General features: G+C 39.7%; 1 protein-coding gene across 1 annotated transcript; it reads left to right on the top strand.

Annotated features, from left to right (window-relative positions):
- Positions 1–6731: 6731 nt before the first annotated feature.
- On the top strand, positions 6732–10625 carry cyp1b1 (cytochrome P450, family 1, subfamily B, polypeptide 1). Its single transcript, XM_015039507.1, has 3 exons — positions 6732–7335; positions 7489–8499; positions 9891–10625. Exons 2-3 carry the CDS (start codon positions 7499–7501, stop codon positions 10489–10491), a joined length of 1602 nt encoding a protein of 533 aa, XP_014894993.1. The 5' UTR covers positions 6732–7335; positions 7489–7498; the 3' UTR covers positions 10492–10625.
- The last annotated feature ends 317 nt before the right edge of the window (positions 10626–10942 follow it).

A 10942-nucleotide genomic window follows, 5' to 3' on the forward strand; every position in this document is an offset into this window, starting at 1 on the left:
CAAGAACATAATTTAAGGATTTTTAGTACCGTTATTTGTATATTGTGTTTAAGCATTTAATTTGAGTAACGTTCACTTTAACAGAATTTGTTTGGATTGTTTCAGTGTAATGAATATTTATTACTCCTAATTTATCAGGACTTATTGATCGTCTTATGTTTTATGTGATAGAAATTGGGCAATTTTTTTTGTTAAATTATTGCTTTGTTCTCAGACCAGTCATGTATATACACATAAAGTTTTGTTAATTTTGTCCCTGCTGTAGAATCACAAGTCATTATTAATAACAGTAATAAATTATATCATATAAAAGTGAGTTGAAACTGTCTTTTGTTTGTTTGTATCACCAATTTGGTGCTGGAAAAGTTTGAAAATGTACCTTGAAAATGCTTGAAAAGTACTTGAATTTTACTGTGGGGAAAAGTTTATGAAATCATTTTGCAAAAATGTAAAAAGTTTTTTTAATTTAATTATAAAAGCAAAACTTAAAAAGTTGGAAACAGCAGCAGCTAAAGTGAGTCGAGGAGTCGGACACGGAGCAGAAGAACCTGGAAGCACCTGGAAATGAACCGTGGAAACCCAGTTTGTACTGGGAGGGATGTGGAACCGGGGGCTGATTACCAGCAGCTGCAGCTGAGAGGAACCAGGAGCACAAAGACGGACAGCGGCCAAGGAAAACGAACAGAAATAAAAACTAACCAGACGACTCGGAAACCAAAACTCCTCCTGATTATGACAGAGAAGCATCAATAGAAATATAACTTATTGTCCCACAACCTGGAAATGTTGGCGTAAGAATTGAATCGACAAAATTAAAAAGAAATTAAAACCAACAACAAACAAGCAAAATTAGGAATAAGAAGCTGCACACAAGATTAAAACTGAAACATGCTGTGCAGTTTTCAGAAATAGAGGAGGAAACCAGTAGCTCCCATTAAAGGAGACCTATGATGCCAGGTGAAAATAGATCTATGGCCTATACAAAACATTTTCATATTTTTTTTTTACTTTTTAATTGTATTTTTTGAGCCTCATGTCACTTTAAATCCACATCAGCTGCTTCCAGCCACACTGGCCAGCTCAGCGTTTACACTCACACGTGAAAATGGCTGCAAACAGATGCATAGTTATGCAACTATACATCTTTGAAAAGCAGAAGTGGAGCCTTCTACACAACCAACAAGAATACCATGCCATACCGACTTTATTTATAAAGTACTTTAAAACAACCACAGCTGATACAAAGTGCTGTACATTAAAACACAACATAATAATAAAAAAAATAAAAACTCTTACAGTTTAAAAACAAACATACAATTTAAAACTAGATCCCGCTGGAGTTGAAAGCCAAGTAAAATAGATGGGTTTTAAGACGAGCTTTAAAAGTGGACAGTGAAGGGGCCTCTCTGACCTGCAAAGGCAAGTCGTTCCATAACTTGGGGCCCATGACAGAGAAAGCCCTGTCCCCTCATAGGGCATGTAGGGGTGAAGAAGCTCAGAGAGGTAAGCCGGGGCAAGATTATGCAGTGATTTAAAAACAAAAGAATTTTAAAATGAATCCTAAAATATACAGGCAGCCAGTGAAGTGAGGCCAGGACAGGGGTCAGGTTTCAGGGTAAGTTGACAGCAAAACACTTGTCTTTTCCAGCAGCCATTATACAGAGCATACAGCGATAAAACCAGCTGAACAAACGTGCTGGAGGTCAGCTTGGGTTGCTAGGTAGCAGGTAAAATGATGCTTGCGTTGCTAGGTGACAGACTGGGCTTAGCTGGAGCTGCTAAGTAGAACATATTTGCAGGAAAAACATATTTCTTTTAAATGCAAAATATGTTTATATGTTTTGTACTGTTTCAGATAATTTCTGCTCCGATGATGTTGTCCTTTCAACAAATGGTCTTTTTTTTAGTCTGTTGACTTCAGTTAATGATTAATTGATTACTAAACTAGTTGAGGATTATTTAAATTATCGATTAATGACAAATACGCCATTTTTCAGCCCTGTATCACAGCCATCTTAATTGGTTCAGCTGAAAGTTAGAAACACCGCTGCCAGGCTAAAAACAATTAGCCATGAATGCTAATAAAAACATATTTTAAGCAAATATTAAACGTACTTTTTTTCTATGACACCACTTATTAAACTTTTTATTGGTTACATGTAGTATTCTAATATTAAATGTGTTTTCATTGGTTGTAAGCGGAAAAATCATAATCCACAGAAATAAAGGCTTGGAAACATCAATCTGTGTGTTATTTCCTGAAATGCCTGTATGTTATTATGACCGATTTAATGAGCGGGAACTGTCTGAAGTGTAAATAACTTCCTGCTACTGCCTTTTTAAAGAGGAGCAGACATAAACAGTAGAAAGATAATTACATGATTATTCAACTGCAATAAAACATTAATTCATTTTAAGATTATTCATTACGAGGAGGGAGAAAACACTTAAAGACAACAGGTGATCCAACTTAATTAAATGGAGTTTATTTACGTTATTTTGACAATTGAATTAAGTTGGATAAACTTAATTTGATTCCTTGTGATAAATTAACACAGATTTATCACAAGGAATAAATCTTTGTGATAAGTTGGATCTGCTGTTCTCTGTCTTTAGTGAGAAAATGCCATGAAACATTTTGACTTGAATCTTTTTCTGATATTAAACCTTTCAGAAACAATAAAGCAGTAAACCACTGCCATGGGTCAAGCGGGTTTTGCGGGTTTTTAAGTGGGGGTAGTGTGCGTGACAGCTCCGCAACCACAGATGATTACCTCAGACTTTACTAAAATAATATCTTCTTGTGAAATATGCCACTAATAACATTCATAATTCAGCCTAATGTTTGCAGATGGTGTCACTTCCTGGCAGTGAAAATATGCAGTGAATGAGAGACATGATGAAATCACATCAGGCTGGAATTTCCGCAATCCAACTCTGCGCCGTTTCTATTTTTTTCATTAGCGTGAGTGCAAACTGTCAGTTGCAACACGCCTTCCTGCGCTCCTGCATGACCTCCATGCTTGCTCACACGCGATGAGCGGCGGAGCTGTCAGTCACGGCGGGAGGGAGGAGGGAGGGAGGGGTCCGACGGGGTCACGGTGTCCGCTGCAGCTGGAGGTCACCGCGCTGCGAACCCGGACAGGATTACCGAACCGCTCTGCCTCCGAACAACAGCAAATGAGAGGATTTGGGGCGCTTTTCAAGAGTCACGCAGAGTTTACGTAGCGATTAGTGCAGGAGGGGAACTGCAGCAATGACTAATAATAGATGGTAATGCCAGGATTTGGGACCTCCCGAAAATGGGCGCCACCAGGAGGGGGCGCATGGTTTATTTATTTAGATTATTTTTTTTTTCTGTTTTCCTTTTATTTAAAACACTTTGAATTGCTTTGTTGCTGAAAATGTGCTTCAAATAACCTATTTACATATTGTTATTGGTGAACCCCCGTTTGAAAACTTTACATATGTACAAACTAGAAATACCAGTCAGTGTGTAACTGATCTGTTTTATGTGTTTTATCTACTGGAATATGGCTAAATATTACAGCGTTTGATTCACTTAATGAGCAGAAACTGTCAGAAGTGCAAATAACTTCCCCTGCATTTTTAAAGAGGAGCAGACGTGAATGATGCACAAATAAATTAATTAAATAATTGCAAGATTATACAACTGCAATAAAAGAGGAATTTATTTTAAGATGATACAATAAATAAACCAAAAACATATAAATAATTATCTTATTTAATTTTTTGTAAATTAACTAATTAATTTATGGGGTTTTACATTCATGTCTTGATTGAAGAAGATTACTTTTTATTGTTTTTTTTTATTTTGTATTTTGATTTTTGTGTGTTATGGTGGTAAAAAAAATCCCCTTTGGCCATCAACACAGTATTATCTATCTATCTATCTATCTATCTATCTATCTATCTATCTATCTATCTATCTATCTATCTATCTATCTATCTATCTATCTATCTATCTATCTCTTGAAGATGGGGCCATGGCCCCCGTTGTCCACCTGGTGGGGTCGGCAATGCTAAAAGTTAATGAATAAAATTACGAGAGTTAAAGAAGTTGTTGTTTTTTATCCATATATATTTGAAGTCCTTAATGGAGTGTAAATTTGATATATTTCAAGAAATCATTAAATGTGAAGTCAAATAAAATGTTTTTATTGCTTTTAAGTGTCGCTTACAACATTTAACTCAATACATTTAACACCAGAATGAAAATACATATTTTGACAATGACTGTAAATTGAAAGAGGGAAAGTCCTTCATTTAACACAGGGGGGCCCAAAGTCGGTCCTCCAGGCCCGGCATCCTGGATGTTTTACTTCTCTCCCTGGTGGTAGTAACAACCTTTTCAGTATGTCATTGTTCTTCTTAGGCCTCTAACAAGCCATCATTTGATCCAGGTGTGTTAAACCAGGGAGAGAACTAAAACATGCAGGATGCCGGCCCTCGAGGACTGACTTTGGGCACCCCTAATTTAACAGATTAAATACGCAAACATTTATTTCTATGATTCTTCCTAAATATGGAAACATCAAACTGAAGCTCAACCCAAAATTTACCGTTTCCCAAACCCTTCAATCGGTTTTCTTCACAGATTTTCCTTCCTCTAAACTTTCCTTGTGCAGAGTGCCATAACAGAACATTTATGCTTTAAAAATACATGTATTTTCTTGTTTTCTGACTGTCAGCCACTCCATGAGATCCACATTTTGACTTGAAATGCTGAAATAAATAATATTTATGTTTAACATGAAACACCTGAAAATGTTTGTTTGAGATATTAGGTGAGAAATAAAACAGAAAACGGAATAATGACGAGGCCCGCCTCAGTTTTCTCTGACAAAGATTCGCCTAACAGGAGATTAAATGTTAAATATTTCCACGCGTGGAGAGAGGCGGGAACCATTTCCACTGGTTTGTCTCCAGCCTCGCATCAGCAGCCGACACTGTGACGGGTCAGAGTGACGTCATCAGAGTTACGTCGAGCCTGAGGGTCTTTACGCAGTGAGTTCACTTTCTATTAAATGCATTTTAAAAATAAAAATAAAAAGCCTCAGAGCTGCAAAATATGTCGTTTGGTGTTGATTAGCTAAAAAACTAAAATATACAAAAGGCCACATTTCTCCCGCCGTCATTTTAACTTAAAAGGATTTTTAAAAAATCTCAATTATAATTTTAATTATTTATGTTATAGTAACTTTTTTTAAAAATAAAAATAAATGAATATTTAATTAGATTAATAAATTCAAGGCTGTCCTCATGGAGTTAATATTCGCGTATTGGGGAATTTAAAGAGATTAATGTTAATAAGAGTGCAATTTTTGACTTATGTTTATTCAAAAAGACAAATTTGTTTATTTCTTATATCTCCTAGTAGAATATATTTTCGAAAAAAATTATGACACTTTTTAAGGCCGTAACCGACGGGATAAATCGCTATATTTATGCTCTTTTATGTTAATGCGGCTTTATGCTGGTTTCATTTAGTTTTTTAAGTTAGGACTGATGAAAAATAAAGTTAAATGTGATTTTTTTAGGGTCAAACATGTTCAGACGGTCTGAGCCGCTGTCCGCGGTGCTGAAGCTCAGCTCCAGAAAGTCTGAGCAACAAAGTTAGAAATAAACATCATTCCTGCAGAAAAACATTCAGACTCAAGATGAAGTCAAATAATAATAATAATAATAATTCAATGCGAGAAGGAAATAACATTAAAACACTTTCAGAGTAGATTTATGTGATTAGCAGCAGGTTTTAATTTTACTGCTGTGAGTTTTATCTGAATCAGATGTTTGACGATAAAACACACATTTCATGTTTTTGATCCGGTATTAATCCTCCAGTTGGACCGGGGTTATAGTAACGTTCCCGCCCGTCCTGCGGGATCGCACCGCATGTTGATGAGGAAATCTGCGGGTTCGCCTCCTCCTTGTGGCTCCGCAGGAAAACGCAGCCTGGCGGGGATTTAATCCGAAGTTATGAACGGATTTAATAACCAACTCTGTCTCAAATGTACTAAGGCTGCTAAACCCTTTTTGGATCTCACGGCTTCCTTATTTGTAACCCAGACTTAAATCTTCTCAGGCTTTAAATATTTGTTGGAGAAAATGTAGATTTTAAAAGCGAAACGATCCAGACTGAAGCTGACGTTTAGAGTTAAGGACGTAAACATTTTCAGTTTGTGGTTGTTTTAATGCCTCTCTATGAATCTGCAAAGCTTTTAATTTGAAATGAGAACTAAAACAAGTAGCATTTTAAATGTTTCTGTTCGGATCGAGATGAGACAGAATGAACTCTGCTGAACCTGCAGGATGGAGAGTCGCTGCTGTTTATACAGCTGCAACACAGGTTTATGTTTTATATGAGAATCTTCTCTTAAATAAATTAGTAATTAAATAAAGCCAGCAGTATGATAAAATAAAAAAGGGAAGAAAATGATTTTGTTCAAGTCCTATAATTTATCATGCTCAAAATACGTCATCGGGATAATAATAATAATAATAATAATAATAATAATAATAATAATAATTATTATTATTATTATTATTATTATTACATCAAAATTCTCTAGTCGTGATTGATTTTAATTCATTTAAATGCATTATTCTAAGAAAAATACAATAAATTCTGCAATATTAAAATGTATCTCTTATTATTTGCAATACTGATGATAAACTGTTCGTCCAACTTGATAATAAAATACTTTAAAAAAAAGAAATAAAAAGTAATCAATTTATGATTGACTTAATTCATCTAAAGGTGTTACTTTTAATTAATAAAACACTAAATACTGTCACAAAATGCTTTAAAGGCGGTTCTTTTGATTTTGAGAGGAACCATCGGTCTGTAAATGTCTTTTTTGATGTTAATTTTTTTCAGTTTTGCTTTGAATTTTCTGCAAACTGATTCTGTCAGATTCTGTTCTAAAGCGATTTTTAAAACCCCAATGGGAGTTTTCAGGCGAAATAAATGGTAATAAATATATGAAACATTCATCAACAATAACCACCATAGTAGTACTACTAATAGTAATGATGATGATGATGGTGCCTGCCTCACAGAGCAGGCACCATCAGGAGGAGGTGATGGTGGGAGGAGAAGAAGAGGACGGTGCCCCCCCCCCCACCCCCTTCGCATCAAACCTGCCCACTGCACCGGAGCCGCCGACGGGCCGTGATGCTGCAGCCGCCCGCAGATAAAAGACCCGGTGCAGCGGCGCTCTGCAGACAGAAAACGCTCAGCGGGAAGTCTGCGGCTGCAAAACCTCCGCAGCAGAAATGTAGAGGAATCATCTGATTTTTGTTGCTTTTAAGGTAATTCATCAAAAGATAAAAACAATCTGAATTACTTTCAGATTTACCTCCATAAAATCTATTATTTTTATTATTATTATTATTATTATTATTATTATTATTATTATTATTGTTATTGTTAATAGTAATGACCTCATTATTTTCATCCCGCAGGATCTGCGTGATGGAAGCGTTTCTGCAGAGTATGCCCTCAGTTAACTGTTTCACTCCCGGCGCCCTGCTGGCGGCCTGCCTGGCTCTGCTGCTCTCCGTGTGGCTGTGGCTCCGGCGCCGCGGGGCCACTCCCGGTCTGCCGGGGCCCTTCGCCTGGCCCGTTATCGGGAACGCCGCGCAGCTCGGCAACACGCCGCACCTGTACTGCACCCGCATGGCGAGGAAGTACGGCAACGTGTTCCAGATGCAGCTGGGCAGCCGAACCGTGGTGGTGCTGAATGGCGACGCCATCCGACCGGCGCTCATCAAGCAGGGTCTGGACTTCGCCGGGAGGCCGGACTTTACCTCCTTCCAGTTCATCTCCGACGGCCAGAGCATGGCGTTCGGAACCGTCTCGGACTCGTGGAAGACGCACCGCAAACTGGCGCAGTCCACCGTCCGCATGTTCTCCACCGGGAACCCGCAGACCAAGCGGACCTTCGAGCAGCACGTCCTGGCCGAGTTCAGGGAGCTTCTGCGGCGGTTCGTGGAGAAGACGCGGGCGGAGCGGTACTTCCAGCCCGGCACCGACCTGGTGGTGTCCACGGCCAACGTGATGAGCGCCATCTGCTTCGGGAGGAGGTACACCTACGAGGATGCGGAGTTCCGGGAGGTGGTGGGCAGGAACGACAAGTTCACTAAGACCGTGGGAGCAGGGAGCATCGTGGACGTGATGCCGTGGCTCCAGTACTTCCCTAACCCAATCAAAACCATCTTCGAGGACTTCAAGAACCTCAACCGGGACTTTGGGGTTTTCATCCGGGATAAAGTCATGGAGCACAGGAAGTCCATCGAGTCGAGCGCCATCAGGGACATGACGGACGCCTTCATCGTGGCTCTGGACCAAATCACGGAGACCGCGGGTCTCTCCTCTGGGAAGGACTACGTGACCCCCACCATGGGGGACATTTTTGGAGCCAGCCAGGACACGCTGTCCACGGCTTTACAGTGGATCATCCTCATACTGGTCAAGTAAGAAACTTTTACATACTGGATATTTTAGCTGAAACAAAATAACCTGGAAGTCCAGATTGGCTTTTATTACATGAACATTAATTACCCCTAACTGATAAAAAGCATCTGTTTTGTTTAAGTCTCAGAACATACCTGCTTCAATTGACATAACTGAGGAAACATGTGTTTTAAAAAAATAAATCTGAATGTTTTATCTGTTTGTCAAGCCCTGATTTTAAGTTTTTAGGTGTTTTAAACTCGGCATCTTAAAGATATTTAGTCTGAATTTTATCCAAACAAAAACACTAAAAACTCCGACTTTGTTTGCTGATTTAATCAGATGTAACACCTCAGTTATTTTCTACTCTGAGGTGTGTAACACATTTTTGCACCACTATAAACCTGCAAGACAATAACGATCCTGTCAATTTACTAGTAACTTAAACTAATCTGAAAATTTACAAGCTTCCTCTTGATAGACTGAAATTAATTACTGTCTATTCTGAAAAGCGTTTTTCATCTCTATGCCTGTTTCCTCCTCTGTTTTTCCTTTTCTGCCTCTCCATATTTACCCTCAGCATGACTCCAATCGCCTTTTCTTTTTCTCACATTAAATGCATTCTCACTTTTTGCCCCACTTGGTGGAAATCTAAGCAAGTTTAATTCCATGTGTTTTAGATGAAGGTCAGGGCAGGTCAAGTCAGGCTTGATTTTATCAACTTTAACCACATTTTAAGAGACTTCTCGACATGTTTTTAGTTTTCAGTCTTTTCGTTTTCACTTTGAGGGATGCAGCAGCTGATTAGCTCACGCTGCTCCCAGCTTCCTGTTAACCCTGCAGAGACATGAGGAAGTGTTACTGCATGTGTGTTATGCAAGGAGTAAAACTGAACACTGGTGAAAGTGAACAGTCAGCTGTTTGCAGTGACTGTAGCGCGTTTATGTAATCAGTTTTTAGAAAAACGGGTTAAAGCTGCAGAATGACATTTTTATAAAAAACATATTTGTCACATATTTGTTAAAACTGTCACTATGTGGTGACAGTTTGATATGAGACAGATAATCTGTGAAAAAACTGAAGCTCCTCTGCCTCCTCCCACTGCTAACTAGAAAAAAAACAATCAGAGAAAGGGGGCGGGTCTTAGCGCTGTCAATCATCCTTGATCCTCCACAGCTGCTACTGCGTCTTCCTCATGTCATAGCATGCTAACTAGCCAATGAAAGCAAGAAAACAGTTTTCCTGTAATTGGCATTTGTTTAGTAGCCCACTCACGAGGTTGACTGACAGCACCAAGCCCCGCCTCCTGGCTCTGATTGGTTGTTTTTGGTCTGGAGCGGTGCAGTTTTAACAAATATATAAAAAAACATAAATTTTTTGTAAAAGTTACATGCTGATGTCACACCTTCAGGTATCCTGAGATCCAAACGCGTCTTCAGCTGGAGGTGGACAGAGTTGTGGACCGGAGTCGCCTGCCGTCCTTCGAGGACCAGGCCGATCTGCCGTACGTCATGGCCTTCCTCTACGAGGTGATGCGCTTCACCAGCTTCGTCCCGCTCACCATCCCCCACTCGACCGTCACAGACACCTCCATCATGGGCTACGCCATTCCAAAGAACACCGTCATCTTCATAAACCAGTGGTCCATCAACCACGACCCGGCCACGTGGTCCAACCCGGAGACCTTCGACCCCGAGCGCTTCCTGGACCCCCAGGGGGCGCTGAACAAAGACCTGGCCGCCAACGTGCTCATCTTCTCGTTGGGTCGCCGGCGGTGCATCGGCGAGCAGCTCTCCAAGTTGCAGCTGTTCCTGTTCACGGCGCTGCTGGTGCACCAGTGCCGCATCACCACCGACCCAGCGAAGACGCTAACCCTGGACTACAAGTACGGCCTGACGCTGAAACCGTACGACTACGCCATCGCTGTGTCTCTGCGGGAAGACATGACTCTGCTGGATGCTGGTGCCGCTCAGGCAAACGAACAGCCAGCAGAATTACAGGCAAAAGTTTAAAGATTAAAGGCCACAGCAGGGCCTGCAACCTGCGGCTCCGGAGCCACAAATGGCTCATCGGACCTAAAAACTTTAGCCAAAAATTAAAAACAACCGTTTTAGTATAAATATAAAAACAAATGCTGAATTTTTAATAGGTTTCCATTTTATTCCTGCAAAAAATGGAGAAAAGAAGTCAGCTGAGGCTACCTATAGCTTAGCCAGCTAGCTATAGCTCAGCCAGCTAGCTATAGCAGCCAAAGCTAGAAGCTACACTGCAAAAACACAAAATTTTACCAAGAGTTTTTGTCTAATTTTAAGTGCAAATATTTCAGTACACTTGAAATAAAACAAAACTAACTTAAAAGTAATGTTTCAGTAAAATATAAAAGCTTGCTTTAAGTCAACACTACAGCAGATTTTTTTTCTGTAAATTAAAGAAAAACTCTTTGTAACACAGTGTGTTTTTGCA

This window comes from Poecilia latipinna, unplaced genomic scaffold (genome assembly GCF_001443285.1).
Source record: "Poecilia latipinna isolate Pla-1442-1.1 unplaced genomic scaffold, P_latipinna-1.0 Scaffold474, whole genome shotgun sequence".
In the NCBI taxonomy this organism is placed as follows: Eukaryota; Metazoa; Chordata; class Actinopteri; order Cyprinodontiformes; family Poeciliidae; genus Poecilia; species Poecilia latipinna.